The sequence below is a fragment of the Caenorhabditis briggsae genome, assembly GCF_000004555.2.
Source record: "Caenorhabditis briggsae complete genome, chrV, whole genome shotgun sequence".
Taxonomy (NCBI): domain Eukaryota; kingdom Metazoa; phylum Nematoda; class Chromadorea; order Rhabditida; family Rhabditidae; genus Caenorhabditis; species Caenorhabditis briggsae.
In genome coordinates, this window is record NC_013488.2 from 7,252,759 (window position 1) to 7,273,176 (window position 20,418).

At 39.2% G+C, this 20,418-nt stretch overlaps 3 protein-coding genes across 3 annotated transcripts; 1 reads left to right on the forward strand and 2 right to left on the reverse strand.

The window, feature by feature from the left end:
• Window positions 1-1,226: 1,226 nt before the first annotated feature.
• On the forward strand, window positions 1,227-5,848 carry Cbr-lin-40 (the record flags this gene model as incomplete). The annotated part of the gene is made up of 8 exons (XM_045237251.1): window positions 1,227-1,355; window positions 1,407-1,515; window positions 1,566-3,496; window positions 3,549-3,711; window positions 3,782-3,894; window positions 3,945-4,022; window positions 4,423-4,751; window positions 5,692-5,848. 8 exons carry the CDS (start codon window positions 1,227-1,229, stop codon window positions 5,846-5,848), a joined length of 3,009 nt encoding a protein of 1,002 aa, XP_045093278.1.
• A 1,313-nt stretch (window positions 5,849-7,161) lies between these two features.
• Window positions 7,162-9,452, reverse strand: CBG06665 (the record flags this gene model as incomplete). The annotated part of the gene is made up of 4 exons (XM_002647532.2): window positions 7,162-7,261; window positions 8,175-8,431; window positions 8,773-9,060; window positions 9,372-9,452. The coding sequence occupies 4 exons, from the start codon at window positions 9,450-9,452 to the stop codon at window positions 7,162-7,164; spliced, it is 726 nt and encodes a 241-aa protein (XP_002647578.2).
• Window positions 9,453-14,256: 4,804 nt separating this feature from the next.
• On the reverse strand, window positions 14,257-18,717 carry Cbr-hpo-36 (the record flags this gene model as incomplete). Its single annotated transcript, XM_045237252.1, has 13 exons — window positions 14,257-14,364; window positions 14,414-14,698; window positions 14,757-14,876; window positions 14,926-15,223; window positions 15,272-15,381; window positions 15,428-15,925; window positions 16,360-16,577; window positions 16,625-16,715; window positions 16,762-17,003; window positions 17,063-17,423; window positions 17,470-17,640; window positions 18,059-18,337; window positions 18,571-18,717. The coding sequence occupies 13 exons, from the start codon at window positions 18,715-18,717 to the stop codon at window positions 14,257-14,259; spliced, it is 2,928 nt and encodes a 975-aa protein (XP_045093279.1).
• Between the last annotated feature and the right edge of the window lie 1,701 nt (window positions 18,718-20,418).

Consider the following 20,418-nt stretch of genomic DNA (forward strand, 5'->3'; position numbering starts at 1 on the left):
AACTCTCCCTTTCTCCCTCTAGCGCCTTTTTTCCTTTGTCGCACACACAAAACACATAAGGTTATGAGCGTGTGAGTGTACGAGTGTGTTCCTTGACAATTTGAATATCGACGGCCATCTTCGGTTTGGCAGATGGTCCCACTATCGATTTTTGTGCTCGGAGATGTCGACGTTTTTTTTCTGATTTGCACCATTCATTTTCAGTTTTTCGAAAAAAAAACTGTGATTTTTCTATTTTCGCCCATTCCCCTCAAAATTTTTTTCTTTTTTGTTCATTTTCTTCCGATTCTTATGAATAATCAACTAAATTTTTTATAAAGTGAAAAAATAGCCTGAAAATGGGTCAAAGTAAATTATTTTCAAGATACGCTATCAAAGGCACATGCGTTTTCTCTGAAAAATCACCTTTTTCGCTTCAGGACCAACGATGCATCTTCAAGTTATTTCAGAAAAAAACTGCTTTGAAGCCGAAAACTCATCCAAGATTTTTTGAATTTAGGGCCATTTTTCGGATGTCCCAGTGAAAACGAGGCCATCCTAAAAAAAAATTCAGCAAAAGATGTACTGAAATTGGCGAAAATCAGTGAAAACTACACATTTTTGGCTGAATTTGTTTTTTTTTCAAATGATAGGGCCCACTCACCCCAACTAACGCTTTCCGTTATTTATTTTTGAATCCTTTGTACACACGATTATTCAAGACATCTAAATATCCGTCGAATCAATTACTCTGCTCGTAATATGGCCCCCGTGGTTACTGCGGCTGCTGTCTTCTTCCACCTTCTTTTTTTCCATCAACTCTCGGTCTCTCCATTTCAAATGTTCTCTCGCTCCCATCTCCTTTTTCTCAATGATCCCACCCTCCCACTCTGCGCTGTGACTGCTAATGCTGGACGTTCGTTCTGCGTCTCATCATCTCTCGACACTATTTTCGATGGGTTCTTTAGCTGACTGACTCTCTAACTGCTGCTTTACTTCCAATACGCTCTATGCTAATCTTGCTCCTTCGTTTCCTCGTTTTTTTCTTTAATTCAGAGTTGCGGTCTTTTTAAAAATTGAATAGATGAAAAGCTGATACCATTTCGCGAACCTAGTATTTATTTTACGCATTATTCTTCATCAGTATTCTTAAAATCATTCGATTTCTTTTTTCAGAGATTTAACGGGTCGTTTCTGCATAACAACAAGCCCCTACTGATCAACGTTCATCTCAACACGACTACAAAATGACAACGTCGGTCGCAAGCTCATCAACAACGAAAGTCACCTACGCTGTCGGCGACTTTGTATATTTCGACGATCCAGTGGCCACCGATGCGCCGTTTCAGATTCGAAAGATTGATGAGCTTGTCAAGGTAACGTTTGCTTTAATTTAGAGACCGAATTAATAAATTAATTCCTTTCAGACAGAGAAAGGAAGTGTTGACGCCCGATGCGTCATCTACATGCGGCGACGCGACATCCCACAGCATCTTCTGAAGATTGCCGATCAAGCACAACGCCGATTTGATAATTGTAAGCTTGAAGACGAGAAATCTGTTTTGAATACAATAAAATATTTTCAGACTATGAGGTTGATAAGAAGAAGCCCGAGAATTTCACCACAAAGGGGTTCCTCGTCGCTAACGGAGCACCTACCACAGCCACTAACGCCGACGCACCAGAAGATGCAAATGAAGAAGAGCCTGAAGACGATGGTCCACCGAAAATTGATCAAGAGGAAGGCGTTGCGCCAGCACGAATCAACGCTGGACGCACAGGTTCATCAATAGATTCAGAAGACGCGTCGTTAAAGGAGAAAGCGGAAACAGAAGCCACAAAACTTGTCGATTGGGGAGATGGTGGATTGCCGCTTGGAGTTGATAAGCTCTCCAAGGATCAACGCCTTCGTCTCCGACAACATGAGATCTTCATGACTCGGCAATCCGAAATACTGCCAGCAACACTGATTCGTGGAAAGTGTCGGGTGGTGTTGTTGGGTGACTGTGAGGAGGCTGAAAACTATATTGGGCAAGACGACACTTTCTTCCATTCTCTGGTGTATGACCCAAATGCACAAACGCTGTTGGCTGACAAAGGAGCCATCCGCGTCGGAGAAAAGTACCAAGCTGTAGTCGACGATTGGATGGAACCTGAGGAACGAGAAGCAAAGGAACAGGCTGAGAAAGAGGCAAAGGAGCATGCGAAGCGTGTTAAGAAGGAAGAAGAAGCAGAAAGATTGAGACAAGAAAAAGAAGATGATAACATTGAGAATGGGTTGAAAATTGATGAAGGAGACGACGAAGAAATGCCAGAAGCGAAGGCTGATGCTATTGTGAAAGAAGAAACACCAGAGGACGAGGACGACACTGAACCGAAATCCCGCGAAATTTTAGTCTGGACTCCTTATCAGAATCTCACAGACCGAGATATCGATCAATATCTGATTGTGGCCAGATCCGTTGGCTTGTTCGCAAGGGCTATCGATGGTGCGTCTGCTCCCAAACTCCCAACTCTCCAATTGGCGGCCGCATTTGCTTCCCGTGATGTCACTATTCTCCATGCCTATGCTATCCTTCACCAAGCCCACTATGACGTTGGACAGGCCGTCAAGTACCTGGTCCCGATTGCATCAAAAGAATCCTATCCATTGGAAGTGGACCAGACTACAGGATTGCAAACAAAGATTCTTGGAGGTCCGATTCTGTGTAGAGATCAGTTGGAGGAATGGTCGACTCCGGAAATGAATCTATTCGAAGATGCATTGGACAAGTGTGGCAAGGATTTCAACGAAATTCGTGCGGATTATCTGCCGTGGAAGTCGATTCGCGACATCGTCGAGTATTATTATCTTATGAAGGCGTCGAATCGATACACGGATCGCAAGAAGGCAAAGCCAAATGGCGGATCGGCTGATGAGAAGTTCACCAACATTTACATCCCACCATTCAACAAACCAATCGCCGCATCCGTTCAACCATACAATCAAACTCAGAATCTCGTTCGATCCGAAATTCCATGCGAGAACTGTGGAACGTTGGATGGCATCAACTGGTATCAATGGGGAGGTGTTGAGAAGAAAGTGTTATGCTCAACGTGTTGGATCAAATGGAAGAAGTTCGCTGGCTTGGACCAGAAGCACGATCTCGAGCGATTCGATAAGACGCGCCCACCTGTTCTCGATCAACCGACTGCGCTAGGAACCAATGGATCGGATCGGCCTCCAGTGCTGCAACAGCAGAAGCCAACAACAGGTGCTGCGCCGTCAGTTGCCCGCCCAACCGTTCAAACTCCCAGAGCTGGAAATAATCCGTTAGGAGCGGACAAACAAAGTCTGTTAAAGGTAGCAAAGGAAGCGTTGGCACGCGGTCAAATTACCCAAGAACAGTTTATACAGTTGAACAAGAACTTTGCCATTTCGGTGGTGGCCGCGCAACAGCAGCAGCAGATGGAACAATTGCAGCGGGCACAGGCGCTGGCCCAACAGGCTGCAGCAGGAAATTCTGCTGTTCAAAAAGTTTGTTTTCATTCAGTAACTAAAATTTCAAATTCGACATGTTTTTTTCCAGATCCAGAAAAAAGTGACACCTGCAACAAAGCCAACCGTCTTCTTCTATACCAACATTTGTCGCCGTGCAGTGCGGCGAATCTTGCCAAAATCGGCGTTCAACGTTCGAAAATTGACAAGAAATTTGAAAACGTCAGTCGATGAGGAGAAGATTCTCAGAGCGAGTGAGTTTTTTTAACAGCGATAGAATGAAGAAAAATGCTTTGTTCTGTATTCGTAATTCTTCATTTTCAGTGATAATGATGGACAAGCGAACGCTCCTTAACTCCGCCTACAACGCCGCCGGTGACAAGAGGAATCTGATTGCGGAGGCGGAATTCCACAAAGGAATCACACATCTTCAACATGTAAGTTCTTCTGGTCGTGATCCAAACGATATAAACCATCAAAATTTCAGACATTGACATCAGCGGCCACAGGAAAGCGATCAGCCACTCAATCAGCTGTGGGAGAACCATCTGCTAAGATGGCAAAGGTATCGTATCTGAAACATCAGTGTCGAATTTTCTCGGAGGAAATTTTTTGAAGTGCCATCGTTCCCCCCTATCACAACATATCTGAACTGTCTGTCTGTGTGTCTGTTTTATTTTTCCAATATTTTGACATTTGCTGCTTTGAGAGACATATGTGCACTGTTTTTCTTCCTCTTTCTAATTCTTTCTGTCAGCCGCCTGCATCTTTCTTTTTTTTTCTTGGTCCTTGAGGTTTGGTAGACAATTCGCTAATTTTTTTTCCTTCCATCGGATTCTGACTAATACACGACCCTGCTCGATCCAGACTGACTAACCAGGCTTTCTCATTACGCTTAACTGTTCCCCAGTCTTTCTCTGTCGTGACTTTTCAGGTCTCTTCTGTTGTTCACTAGTGATTTCCAGCAAACTGATTCCGCCACGACTTCCGGTCACTTTCTTTCACAGCAAACTTCAAGATCACAAGAACATCAGTTTGCTAAACCACGATTGCCAACGCGTGGCGGTCCGATGGTCACCCCATCGCTAGAAGACATTGGGAATACACTGTTAGCTGTGAAGAACACGGGAATCTTCAATGATAGTCATCTGACGCAGGACTCGACTCCATCCTCCTGCACGGGACAGCCTTCTTACAGAGAACGAATAAAAAAATTGAGGAAGACACGCACGGATTCCCGTTGGTTCGAAATCAACGAGGAAGTGGTGAAACTTCGATGCGGACCTCAGTTGAAGTAAGGATTCTAATGGGTGGAACAGTAGGCTTAGGTGTTAGGTATTGGTGATGGGTATATTTGTTGTAACGCTGTATTGGTAGTTGGTGTCGGTGCTTTCTTTTTTTGGGACAGTGAATCTGGAATCTTTTTTTTTTCTTTCTCGGCGTCAGCATATTTTTAGTTTGCTTTTTTCCTTCTTCATCATCTTCTTCGCATGGATCTGTATTCTAGAGATGCCTAGATTCCGTATTCTGGATTCCGGGAAAATATGAGAATCTGCAATACTTTTCTGCACTAGACTTTTCAGCGAATCTTTCGATCCATCTCCTAGGATTTTCGAATTTTCTCTTTTTAGATTTCGTATACTTCTAGGCAATCAATAAATGTTTTGATTGATGAAAACATTCTAAAGTTCAAGATGCAACTAATTCGCATGAGCCATATGATTAACTAATATTGACTAGTCTCTGGAAGCTGAAAACGACTAGAATTCAATGAAGGAACTGCTCAGAATCAAGACATACTTCTTTTTTCTGCAAGTCGAGAGTTCTAAACTCACGATCTTTAGGATTTCCGTAGTTCATTTTTGAATCTATACATTATTCTCGGAAATCCGAACGATCTAGAATTTCTTATACAGTTATCGCTGATAAGTTATTGTTATTCTCTCATTGGTCATGTTTGATATTTCCGTCCATTCAAGCTCATTTTTACTTTCAACCTTCTGAATCCCTAAGTTTTACACTATTGTCATGTTCTTCTCATCTTCTGTTCAGACATTCTATGAGCGAAATACCAAGTAAAGCTTGAAGGTGCAGTGCAAACAGTTGAGATTCATTGTTTTAGAAGTTTACGGCAGAACTAAATATTCTGATCTAGTCATTACGGCGAATAAAAAGTAGTACTTGAAAACAGCCACGAAAACGGTTTCACCACCTAATCCTCCTAATTTTTTCAGAACTAAGCGACGCCAACTGATGTCACGACACCAGACCCGTCATGTAGCCCGTCATCCATGCGAATTCCATCAATTTCTTCAGTCATACCATGCAATAATATCTCCAATATTTCTCGACGAAGTCAAACGTCCAGGCCCACCACCAATATTTCCTTGATACTTAAATCCTGATGATCTTCTTCTTGTTTTTTCTCCGTTTTCCTTTCCATTCTTGAAATATACAATTTTCCGAAAATTTCAAATCCTGGCTAAAAATGTAATCTCAATACTTCTCTTCCCCCTACAACCATTTTGTCAATTCTCCTTTTCCCGTTCCCCGAACATTTTCACTGTATTATCCTTTACAATTAGCTGCTAATCCTTTTTTCAAAACTCATTCATGATTGCTATTATAATTATTATTTGTCGCATCTGATTCCAATTACTATCAATGTTTTAAAAAATTATGTAATCTAACGGAATTTATTTGGGAACGAAATGAAACTCGTTTGAATCTTTATGTCTTTTTGGGAACATTTTTTCCAGGTTTCTCATGCAATTGATAACAGCATTCATCAAAACAAATGGCCTAAACTTTTTTTAAGCCAAAAAAGTTGGTGGCCTAGAAAACTCAACTTGCAAAAGTTAGGCCGCCACGTCAAAATGGCCTAGAAAATGGACCATGGTCATATTAGGTCATTTCCAGGTCATTTTAACATGGTGGCCTAGAAAATTCCTTGCAAAAATTAGGCAACTACGTCAAAGTGACCTAAATAACAAACCATGAGCATGTCATTCCTGGAACATCAGCTACGGTGGCCTAGAAAAATCATTGAGAAAGTTTGGCCACACGGTTCTTTCAATTTTCTCAAAAAATTCGGAAACCGAAATTTTCTAGGCCAAGGCCTTCGAATTTTAACATCGGAAAACTTTACCGGCGGCTTGGCCAAAATAAAAAAGGCCCGATTTCTGGTCAGGCCATTTACAACCCTGTGGGTCCGTTGCAGTATCCATAACAGTGACAAGTTTCGATTAGTTAATTCACAATTCTTTTATTCACATTTTCTCACAAAAAATGTTGAAACAAAAGACAATTTTCAAAGAAAAAGGGGCGAATGGTCAGGGTGTTCTTCATCACCGAGTGGTTTCTGTGTGTGTGGTGTGTAGAGAGGAAAATAAACGATGGAAAATATTTATGAAGACAGCAAAATTCTTGGGATCTTTTGAATTTCACAGCTTCAATGTCTCTCGTGCTCTCTCGTCATTTTGTGTGTGTGAGTGCGTGTGTTCGGAAAAGAGGAATAAAGTGGAAAAAAATTAAAAGATAGAAGCAAACAGCTGGGGGGAAACGGAATGGTTATCGATAGAAATGGAGAGCAAATATTAAAGATTTTTTCGATTTTCTAGGGTGTCAGAATAAGTGATAACATACGATTAAACGGGAGAATTCGGTCTTTGGGGACATCAATATCCTTTTCAGACACACAATTCTCAATGCACTTCCTGGTCGAGAAGGTCGGCTGGAACTGTTGGTGACTTCTTCTCAGATGGCTGCACTTTGGCGATTTCTTCCATTACTGGAACTGGGCCACTGAAAAATTTAAAATAGCGATATTTATAAAAACAGTTCTGACCAGTCGGTTTACGCCCCTCCGTGGCTGAACCTCCTGGCCTCCGGTTACAGTACCCGAAAAACCACTTTTATTCTGGTACTTTTTAACTAAGGGTCCAGGAATAGTTGGAAACTTAGATTTTATGAGTTTCAGAAATTTCTAATTCAGAAACTCACAACGGTCAGAAGCTCTGTAATTTCAGAAATTTCCAAGCTCGGAAACACTAACCTATATTTTTAGTTAATATCTGAATTTTGATTGGTTCTGATAGTGAGAGGATCTCATTGATATTTGCCCTGTATCGGTCGATAAGATATACAAAACTTACTTTCCAGTTGATTTTTGGCCGTTTTGACCATTTTCAGAAGCCTAGAGCTCGGCTGTCAAGTTTCTCATTATTTTGAAAATTTTGGAGGGTATAAAACAGACTTACCGTATAACCTGTAATAGAAGAAAAAAAATCTAACTTTTAACTTTGAGCCAATTTATCTCGATTCCCGTTAAAGATATCAAAAAGTAGTCGACTGACAAAATATTTTTGATTTTATGATAAACATTTTGTCAGTAAACAAATTTTTGGTATCTTGCAAAGGAGCCGAAGAAAATTGGCTCAAACGAGACATTGTGGGGGCCTTTCTATTACAGGTGTTACGGTAGATTGAAAACTTTGCATTCACAGAATTTTTTGAAAATTCCTACTTTTTCAGTTATTTTCCGATTTCTGAAAATTACCTTTGTTTGGTTTAACTTTCAAAGTGATCAGAGAAACTTGGCAGCCGAGCTCCAGACTCTTAAAAATGGCCACAATGACCAAAAATCAACTGAAGAATACGCTTTTGTATACTTTGGTATCTTATTGATCGGAACCGTAGACAGGATTATTGAACTAACCTGCTCATTCCGGTGACATTGGAAGAGTGCGGGAATACTCTCACGGGCGGCTCGTTTGGAGAGTTGTCCGGTGATGCGAACGCGGCGAAACGAGTGGTGCCAACCATGGCAGCGGCGGTCGGAATGGCCAGTGAGAAGGCTAGAAGAAGACTTCCCAACGTGAACAATCCGAATCCAATAGTCTTCCACAAACGCATTGGATCTTGAAGGATGAGCTCTAGCTTGTCGCGTGGCACATAGAGTCCTCCGTTCTCATCCTGTAAAGTAGGAACTTAGTGGTTAGTTTACAGAGTTGACAGAACTTTTAGGGATGTTGAGTTCTCCCATACCGTATTTCCTCTAATAGGAATCCGAACCGTCAAATTTGATCTCAATTACCTTGATTCCTGCGAAAGATATCAAAATTTTGTCAACTGATAAATTATTTTTCCTGATACTGCCAATATTTTATCAGTTGACAGATGTTCGATATCTTTCACAGGAATCGAGATGATTGAGCTCATAGTTGATGGTTTGAATGTGCTCCTATTAGAGGAAGTATGGTAAGTTTGTTGTAAAAATATAGTTTACCATCACTCTGAACAAGGTTTCCTCTTACCTGGAACAGAACGAAACGCTCGATGGACTGCTCAATGTTTCGTTCAGCTTTCCACGTGTACCCAATGCAGATGGTGACTGCTCCAGCAATGAGGAACAACAATCCGATGATGGTGAAGATTCGACAAAGAAGAAGGCCTCTCCGTTGAGCTGGTGGTGGTGGCAACAGGTACCACGCTCCGCCGCTCATCGGTCCACCGATTGCTCCGCCTTCAACGTCATCACCGGTTGGAGTTACGTAGAATTGATGGAGATAGTTCTTGATTCCAAAGTTGCGAGGTGCGCTTACCTGGAACAATTTTAGATGCTTTACTAGAGCTAGAACGCATTTAGAAGTATTTGATAATTGTATTACAGTAATTTACCGTAAAACCTGTCAGCCTCAACTTTCAACGCCACCTTCAACTTTCAACTTTGAGCTCATATATCTCGATTTCTATGAAGGATATCAAAAATGTGTCAATTGTTAAAATGTTTGTGCTATTATGATAAACAACTTATCGGTTGACAACTTTTTCATATCTTCGACCGAAACCTAGAAAATTGGCTTAAAAGTTGAAAATTAGGGGGCCCTTCTATTACAGGTTTTACGATACTCACCTCGTCGACCAGCGCAGAAGGTTTGGCTGTCCCTGGAGACAGCTTCTCCTTTTTGTTGCTACCCAGACGAAATCCAGTCATATCATGCGGATCTGTAAATTGGTAAATCAATTTAGAAGAGATATTGATTGAAAAATAGTTAGTCGAGCCAAAAACAGCTGGGGTGCCAAGTATTTAGGAAAACTGTTTCTGAGAGATGAGCGGAATAAAAATTTTGAAAATTTGGAATCAGGAATAAGGAAGGAAGAAGGAATGGAATAAACAATAAAAAAACCTGAAGACGGAAGCAGCAAGAGAGAAACAATTTTTAAAATCTGGAGAAAGGAAAAAGCAATAAGGAACACAATTTCGTAAAAAATCGAATTATTTTCGAAACTTTTTGATACAACACATAGAAGAAGAACTCATTAAGAAAAATTTCGAATAGTAGCCAAGGCTGAGAAAATAAATTTCAAAATTTCAAATTCAAAATTATAATTGTTCGAATCAGCTGGAAGAATCAGAAAAATCAAGAAGGAGGAATTCCGCGCATCTGCTCTAACACAAAAACAACATTTTGTTAATATCTTCTTCATATCACCTTTTTTTAAATTCGTCAGATGACGTCATGTCAAAAGCTTTTCCGTTTTCCTACTACACGAAATCAGAAAAAACGAATGCTTTCTTCTTTTTTGCTCTTTTTTCCTTCTCTTTTCACTCCAATAACGGCAATTAGAATTTCATTCTTCTTTTTTTCGAGGATTGAATTTTGGAAAACTTTTTACAGTAGTTTTCTTGTTTAATTATGAACAGTTTTTGTTCTAGAACTGGATAAATTATTTTTTTCATAAAATGAAATGAAAATATAATTTCAACTATTAACCAGATTAGATTGAAACTACTAAGGAACTACCTTCTGAGCATCTTTGAATATTTGAAACAATTAAAAGAGTAATCAGATTCAAAGAGTATTAAATAAAAGATTAAAAATTAAAATTTCAAAAACGCTAAGAATTTTAATTGGATAATTAGTAGTTTTTTGTTCAGTTGATTTTTTTACTGTGCCACCTCTAACGTTAAACTTTGAGCCAATTTATCTCAGTTCCTGGTGAAGATATCAAAAAGTGATCAACTGGCAAAATATTTTTCATGTTATATTAAAAATTTTCTTAGTTGACCGCTTTTTTGTATCTAATACAGGAAATTAGATATATAGGCTCAAAGTTGACGGTTTGAGGTGGAGAGAGAGGGGGAGGGGCATTCTATTAAAGGATTTCTGGTCTGTATTTAAGCCACTACAGCTGTCCATATCGTAATTATACTTTTGAATTCCAAAATCTTGGTTAAAGGTGGGGGGACAGAAGATTTTTCGTAAGATTTTTGTAGCTAGGGATGCATTCTACCGTGACGGTGTACAACGCTTAATGTCACTCTGCGTACAACGGTCGTCCTCACATTTATGAATGCAATCGGGCGCCGGCTGCCTCTTTGCCCGCGTGGCTCAGTCGGTAGCGGCGCCGCACCGTCAATACTAGTCTCGACAAGTTCAACTCCTCGAGGGGCATATTTAAACGGCATTTTGAGAACATTTTTTTTTTTCATGTCTCCCCACCTTTAAAGTGACAACAATTTCGTTTGGAAGTGTATAAAAGTGTATATATGCACATGCATCCAAGTGTTTCCACACATGAAAAAGGATGGGGATGGATAATGAAAATGGAAAATGAAGAACCCGGGTGTAGGGGGAAAATGAAGGAAATGCAGCACAGCAACACAAAATGATGATGGATGGAATGGAAAAATGGGAAAAAAGAAGAGGGGGGCTTCAGAAAAGTAGTCGTCCTTTTCGTCTTCGTCGTGGTGCTCATAGAGCACACACACGTACCCCTCTATTCTGCTTCTCTTGATGGCGTCTTGCGAGGATAGAAAGAGAAATACTGGACGGATGGATAGGGGAAAGAGAGAATGTTGACGTGGGTCCAGGGGTAGAGAGCATGGAGTAGAGAGACTAGAATATTGGGCACACGACCAAACAGAAATGGGGGGAGGATGACGTGACGGAGAAAAAAAGGAGCGAGATTTGAAAAAAAAAACGTATTGATTGTTACTAGGAAAATGAGCTGGTATGCACATGGAGACAAATAGACTTGACTAACACATACCGTAAACCAATAGGAAAGGTTTTTTTCCTTACTTCTTTAAGTCAATTTTTTCGGTTCCTGTGAAAGTTATGAAGAAGTTGTTAACTGATAAATTTTTTATCATGGTATCAGTAGTGTTTTGCCATTTGACACATTTTTGACATCTTGCATAGGAATTGAGATAAGTGAGCTGAAACTTGACAGTGTGGGGTGCCTTCTATTACAGGTTTTACAGTATTCGGTTGTTCCCAGAGATGTCCGGAATGATTTTTTTCGAGGGACTGAATCTGGAATAAAATAATTTCCTCGGAATCCAGAATCCGGCATGACAATATCACGGAATCGCGAATACGGAATCCGGACATCTCTGGTTGTTCCAGATTAGAGTCATACATCAGGATCTGTATAGTTCAATTTCATAGAATTTCAGATCAATCAAATAAAATTGGGTACATTTGGAATCAAACTTTTAAGAGGTTCTCACACCAAGGCAGTTTCTCTTGGTAATAGAAGGACCCATATGCTGTCAAGTTTGAGCTCAATTCTCTTGGCTCCTGTGCATCAAAAATGTGTCAACATGTAAAATATTTGGGATATTATGATAAATAGTTTATCAGTTTACAAATTTTATATATCTTCTACAGGATCTGAGAAAATTTGGCTCAAAATTAAAAGTTAGGGGCCTCTTATTACCGGTTCTACGGTACATAGATGTTCATTACTATTCATCGAAAATTTTAAAACTTCATTAACGAATAATTTCAGAGTCATATCAGAAGCAGTCACAACTTTGGACTATTATAGAAGACTCATTTCTAGGTATTATGCATTATGTCACGTTTCTGGGTGGATCAGGAGGCTCTATTATTTCTTGTTTATCCGATTTTCCACCCCCTCTCGACCTGAATAGGTGTGCGTCACTGAGAAATTTGTATAGAACTCCAAAAAAATGTGGTATCGACTCACATCTATTAGTTAACACTACAACGTCCTATAGAGAATTTTATGGTTTGTAATTAATATTCAGTGTTAACCAGTTTGATAAGTCTTCTTGGATGTTCATTCTGAAACATTCAATAACTTAGAATCACATCTCGTTTCCGCTTTTTCCTAAGGTCAATTCCATATACATATCCCAATTAAAGGGTTTCCCGACGTCCTTGGATTATGCAGAAAAGGGCATGATGTTCATCACTTTGCATCACGGAGAGAGGGGGAGGAAGTGCGTCATGGCTATTTCGGATTAGTTATCAGTTCATCAGTTTATCAAGTGGATAAAAGAAAACAGATAAACTTATTTTGAGCTGATGATTGGTCCCCAGTTTAAAGTTAAAAGGGACAAGTCAGATATCAGTGGATGATGAAAGTCTTAAAAGTGTGTACGTCAGAATGCATACCCTAACTCCAAAAAACTCCGAAAAATCGCCTGCCTCCAACTTTGGATCACTTTATCTCGGTTCCTGTTGAAGATATGAAAAATATGTCGACAGATAAATTGTTTATCATAGTATAACAAACATTTTGTCAGTTGACACACTTTTGATACCTCTTATAGGAGTCGAGATAACTGAGCTCAAACTTGACAGTGTGGGGGCCCTTCTATTACAGGTTTTTCCCTCCCAAAATCGATGGATTTCCGAAATAAGTGAAATTAGAAAGGGACAAAAGACCCCCTTAGTAGGTATTCGTAGTCGTATTATGTGACTCGTATAGTGGGGAAAAAGTAGTTGTTCGTATTTTGGAGAGTGGTCAAATTTGGCACGAGCCTTGTGTCGCCTTGTGTCCCTTGTTTTTATACTCCAAAAAATATAGATAAGGAGAAAAATATATATATATTTTTCCCCACAAAAATTTATAGAAAGTTAGGTGTAGCGTTCGTGTAAAAACTATAAAATGACTTAAGGAGTCGGAAGAGAGAAATGATTAACATCGTTTGTGTATATGGGGTGATTGAAACAGAAAATCTTTAAAAAATAAGCAGTCTGATCAGAAAAATATTTTTTTCAAAACAAGTAAAAGAAATCAAATTAGGAATGTAAAGATGTATACGAAGAAGGAAAAGTCGTCCGAAACTGGGCACGAAAACTAGTGGAAAGGCTCTTGAGAAGAGGAAGAAGAAGCAAACAACAATTTGCTCCAAATTAGAACGCAGAACGCCTTCACCGAGTAGAACAAACATTTTATGATGAAAAAAAAATTTATTCACATTATTTGCTTTTAACTATTCACCAAAAAATGTGTTTCAACTTCATTATTACTTTCAATAAAAATTTAATCAGATCAATCCAATCATCGAGAATAATTTATCTGTAAAGTGAACAAAAACATTTCTAAAGCTCTAATAGTAAGACGCAAATAAATGCAATAGAATGGCCCCTACTCTGTCAATTTCAGCTCTATTATCTCGGGTCCTATAAAGTGTATCAAAAATGTGTTTGCTGATAAAATGTTTGTGATATTATGATTGACAATCTATCAGTTGACAACATTTTGATATACTTCACAGGAGCGGAGTTAAATTCGCTCAAACTTAACAGATAGGCGGTCCTTCTATTACAGGTTTTACGGTAGGTGAAAAACAGTACATAAAAAGACATAGAGATAACACTTTGAGGAGAGGAATGTAACACGTCAGCAGTTTTGGAATTAGAGAGGATAAAACAATAATATTAGATGAGCTCATTGGGTTCAGGAAAAACGATTAAAAACGACACTTTTCTTGTCAAACAAGAAAGTGGAAGTGAAAAAAGATGGATGATTTCTGTTTACATAATCAAGTGAGAATTTCGAACATCATAGTATCCCCGTGATGGATCCCGCTTCAGACCTCCACCACTACCTCTGGAAGACGGTGCAGTATTTGATAGATGAATCTGTAATATAAATCAACTTTGTTAGCGAATTTTCTAAATTCCCACTCACCGATGGATCTATGTAAAACGGTCGGAAGTAGTGTGTTCTTTTTCTATCATATAACGTTCGAAACTTGGTACAGTTGAGATAAACCAAAATGAAAATGGCAAGCGCCAGAATGACCAAAATGGAAATTTTGGCAATAGTCATCACAGTACTCCAATAAGTATCTGTACTTGGGAATAGAAGAGGAAGCTTATTGGTGAATCTGACTGGTGATAGCTGGATGACTTCTGCGATTTGCTCGTGTTTCTCGAAACGACTACGGTCGTCCCAGTTATAGTTGTGAGGACTCTGAAAGCAAAAAGATGAAACTTTTAATTACTAAAAATTTTCAACCAAAAAAAGTTACCCTAATTTGAGAAGAGTTGAACACACATAACCTCATTCCATAAGTTGAGTTCATATCGATAGATTCATTCACATGGAATATGAATGGTTCTGTGGAGAAGACGGATGATTTTAGGACAGTCTATAAAAACAAACATCGGAATATTCTAGTACATTTCTTCTAACCATACCTGAATAAGTACTACAATTTTACTTCTTTGGGGATCGTTAAATTCAATTATCGTCTCATTATTTTCCTTGTCAGCTAGTACGCTTGCTTTGCCAAACTCAACAAACAGCTTGTCCACATTTTCAGCATGTTGGATATGATACAATGCATCACTTCTTCTGACCATGATATTTCCACTTTCCGAATCCCAGGTGGCGTTGATTTCTCGACGTGGTAGACAGATTGTGTGCAGCATGGTAGCCCTGCTGACACAAACGCCGTTCATAAGACGAGCATGCGTTGAGGGAGGGCAGAAGCACCTGGGAAATAATAAAAGTTAGAGAAGTTTTAAAGGAACACAAACAAACTTTTTGCGGTCTTCACATCCGAACTCACAAACGACGCCCTCACTTGTCAGACACTTTTTTGACTTTTCGTGGTGGCGTATTTCACTATTGTTGGCAACCAAGTTGGCGAGCTGTGGTACAACAATTGAGATTTCCCTATTTTTGACACCTACTTACCGAGTCCTGTAATTGTTTTTCTACTTCTTCTGATCTAATTTCCAATTCCCTATCGATTTTCTCAACTGCCTCAATTGTCTGATTATTCAACTTCCCAGATCCATTTTTCATAGTTTCTTCGATTGCTTTTTCTAGATTCTCCACAGACTTTTCAAGTTCTTCACTCATAATTCGTGAACTTGACTGCGTTTCTGGAGGTGTTGGTTTATGAGTTGTGGGCTTATGAGAAACATTAATAGGTATTGTGGCTTCAGAAGTATTCGGACTTGTTGTTGGCTGAGATTCAGATGTAGTTGCTCCAAACAGTTTCGGAGGGAATAGAAGGCTTGGGACTTTGAGTATTGGTTTTGGAGCTGGTGTCTTTTTATCTGGAGAAATTGATGATTGGCTTTTGGGTGTGGTAGTTATGGTTGTTGTTTCTTCCTCTTGAGTTTCAACGGTCTTTTTATTGATTTCCTCCGCTTTTTCAAGGTTGATTGGGGAGTCTGTGGAGTGTCTCTGAAAAAGGAACAGGATAAACTACCGTACTTTCTCTAATAGAAGCCATCAACTTCGAACCTATATTTTATGTAACAGATATCACAAAGAAGTCAACTAACTAAATATTTATCCAACTTTCAAAACTGTTTTGCCAGTTAGCTACTTTTTGATATCTTTCACAGGAATCGAGATAAGTGAGCTCAAAGTTGACCTTTTTCTCAGAGACTTTTTAGCGTCGAGTGGCGCCTTCCCGCCGCCTTCATGGCTATTAGCCGACGAATCCGCTGATAGCCCGTGTTTTTGGCTCGATCAAGCGAATAGCGCTGATAGCGGCGCAAAACGGCTAATAGCGGAGAGAACGGTGCCGTTTTGCACCGCTATTAGCCAAAAATTCTCTGAGTTGGTGGGCTTCTGCTAGAGCAAATACGGTAAACTCTAAGAAAATCACATACCGTTCCACTCTTAACCTTCACATGTGGATCATTTCGTATTCCATTTCCAGACACAGATAAATCCGTTTCCATTCGGTATACTGTAGATGTTTGAGGTTTTGGAGACAGTGTTGTTTGAGTTGTTGTATCCGGTTTCCTCGGTGGCGTTTTATTCATCCAGCCTTTTTCAAGAACTGTCGAACCGAGTATCAGTCCACAATCAGCGCATCCAGTGGTTTCTAAACAAGACAAATAAGAAAAATGTGCAGAAAAAATGCTCACTTACGTGTTGTTTTACAGCTCGAGCACTGGAACGGAATAACTTGAATCACACCGAACTTTGGACGTTTTCTCTTTTTAGATAGAATTGCACACACCTAAAACAGCTTTTATTAGAATTCAAGCCTTCTTGAATATTCTTACCTGAACCCCGAAGTCCTCATCTTCAGGAATATCCAAACTGAAACTGGAAAGTAATCCATCTACTCGAACCTCTCTCTTTGCTGCTAACTGCCATGTCACAAACGGCGCAATTCCTTTTGATTCAGCAGGTCCATATCTGACGTGGTAGTAAAGCGGATTCTTTTCTGGAGCTTCCCAAGATATGCGAGCTTTGCCATGTTCGCCACCGATGTTAACGGATTCAAAGCATACGGGATTTGATTCTGTAAATACAGATTGAGATGCATGTGGGATCGCTCAAAAAAAAAACACCGCAACGAACCTTTATTACAAATTTCTAAATTTGGATTCTTCGAGCAATCAATCTCAATATTCTTCTGTATGTTGAAAGGCTCGAGTCTGACACATCTTGGCAACATTTTTACTTCCACCCACATTCGACAACGTGCTTCCAAAACAGACGGAGGTAACCAAACTGCTAATCGACCTCCACCTCGCACAATTTCGATTCGAGGTGTTGGGATTTCCCCTTCCGGAGTGCTACACTGAATTGGATAAAGTGCTGGAGACTCGTAACTGTAAATGTCTCCATCGATGTAACCCGATGGTAACAACCATTTCACATAAAGCTTCAGATCCTCAGAAGAGTTCTGACTAGAACCACGAGGCATTTCAATAGAGATCTGAAATTTGAATTTTAAAACTGAAAAGATCATTCGATTGTTTCACCTGCTGTTGTGTCAGAATAAACGGTGGCAATTGAACGGGAATTGGTTGAGGACGGATTATGTCCAAAACTTCCGAAGGGTTCGAACTACGGACAACGATAATTACCCGAAATTGGTAATCACGGCACGGGTCGAGAATGCTGAAGATGGCTTCCGGTTTGGCAGAAGCACCCTTAAAATGGGAACGCTTAATTAGGAGAGTTAAAGAAAATCGGAACAAGGGTGTTATTTAAATTAGTTACGGTACCCCAACACAGCTTGATTCAGAAATTACCGTAAAACTTGTAATAGGAGGGCGCCCAAGCTGTCAATTTTCTTCTGGACTTCTTTGCGAGATGTCAAAATTGTCAACTAATAATATATGTTTGATATTATGATAAACAATTTATCAGTTGACAACTTTTTAATATCTTTGTAGGAACCGAGATAAATTGGCTCAAAGTTAAAAGTGCCGGAGCCCTACTAATAGAGGGTTTACGATAGGTTTTATAATATGAATTCCTATGAAAAACAATGGTTTTGAAATTGATGAGAAGGTTTTCTGTTAACATTTGTTTTCTTGAACCACTCTCAAACTAAAATAGTCTTACAGCAAAAATCCAGTTATCCGGTTCTGTTGATATCGTGGAGTACTCAAAAGCGTATGCAAATGCGGATGGTTGAGGCTCGATGGATACTCGAATCATATGAGCATCAACGTATTCTGATTTCGTTTTTGGTATAATTGTGGATATTCGAGCTGAAAATATATCTGGATTGTAAATATCAGTTGCAATATTGCAGAAATTACCTGTCTGGAAATCTGCATCAAACTTTGTACAATTCGATGGATCTCGGGAAACTGGACAGTTACATGTGGACGCAGAAGGCTGGAAATAGTGCTAGATGTCAATGTTGTCTGAACGATGAAGAGTTGTGTAGAGGCCACACCCAGTTATTATTTCTCCATTCAACCAAAAAATTCTTTGCCAAAATTTTCCGAATAAACAGATCGAGGAAAAAGGTAAACGAAAAATTGTCCAAGTATAGATGACCCGATAATTCCTCTCTCCCACCATTTTAAATTTTTTACGGACTGCAAAAAATAAGGAAACCCACTTACCGTTCCAGAATGCATACACACAGCATAACATTCCAGAGAACACTTGGTTTTCAAGTGTGGTTGTGCAATTGATGGCATAATGAGAAAAACGAAAACAATGAACATAATCGGATTTTTGAAAATGATATCATTGGATTTAGTTATCATCTCTGAAAGTATAAAAATCGTGTCTAAAAAGGGAGACTTGTTTAAAATTAACAACAAAACAAAAAAGGAAATCTTCGTTCCACAGAAGGATAAAGCGAACGTTTCCATAGAAGTAGCCAAGTCAACAGGCATGACTACCACTTTTAGAAGAGAGACCGGTCAAACGTTGAAAGAAGAAGAATAAAAAGGGAATATTCAAAAGAAAAGAAACGAAAAAATGCAAAATGAAAAGTAAATGTTACGGTTGTGTTGGCATGAAAGGGTGGTCGGATGGCTGAGGATGGTGAGATATATGGATCAAGAAACCGGAAGAAATATGGAAAACTGTTGCTGGGTTTGAAAACATATGGATTCTAATTCCATTCATAGTATAGAAGTCGGAGATACTGAATTTAAAGGAAAATGATTATGCTGCCCACTACTGTTAAGAGGAATTACAATCTTGCTTCACGGAAGGAGAAAGGCAGAAAATAGACTAATCAAAAATCGACATTTTTTAATTGGACAATACGGTAGATTCGAACTATTGCACGTGTTTTGCAGTTAGATGGATCCACTGAAACAACTTCTGAGAAGATAATTGCAATTTTGATACATTCATCGGAAGTTCTAGTCCTCCGTTGTTTGTGATTTTCCCGAACTTTACGAAAAACGGAAGACAGAATTCCGCTTAACACCACTGCCCACATAATTTATAAAATTAGAAATTGTCCATCTTCAACTGTTTAACACAAGTTTGGAGTACAAAAAAGCAACATGGATCTATTGGAACTACCGTAAAACCTGTAATAGAAGGTCACCCTATACTTGCACTTTGAACGCAATTATATGAATTTCTATAAGAGATATCAGAAAGTAGTCAACCAACAAAACATTTTTGATATCATAACAAACATTTTCTTAGTTGACCACTTTTTAATATCTGTTACAGGAACCGAGATATATGAGCTCAAAGTGCCTGTACAGGGTGACCATAGAGTGCTTACAGTCTCTAGGAAGTAAGATATCTTTCTGACAAATCGAGGTTTCAAAAAAGGGTTGAAAATGAGTAGTATAGTTCAACTAAATATAGAGAATCAAGGAAAAAATAAACCCGAGACGTTTTGAGCGAAAAGGATGAAAGGAGGGAAAATCGGGACAGTTTTGACAGTAAAAGTCGGGCGCACTTCTTCTACTTCTTGCCTCTTGTTTGGCGCATTTTGTCTGTCCTAAATTCGAAACGATTAATTGCTGCTTACGTCTTCAGCCTCCCTCCTCCTTCACTTTTAGAGGAGAATTCAATTCATATTTTTAGTGTCACTTTGGAGATGAAAAAGAATTAGAAAAAGAGTGGGTGGACGTTCCTCCGACGGTCACTTAGAAAAGTAGAAAGCGAGGACTTGGTTTAATGAGGATGAGGAATTACTTTCTCAAGTGGGGAACGAGGAATTAGGAAGAGATTCAAATGTCTCATAGTGACATAACGGGGGATAAAAAAGATATGAGGTCTGAATAAAGTCAAATAGTTTATTATTATGGTACTGAAAAATTGGAGCTGTGGAAAAGAAACGCAGGGGAGGGGGCGTGGCTGAAGGTCCCACAACGAAAACTACCTAACCTAAAAATATTTTATTTTTCCGGTTTCGTTGTCTCGATTTTCGTGCGTTTTCAGTCAGTGTTTCACTATTAATTACTTTTATTTTCTCAACAAAAAACAGTGAG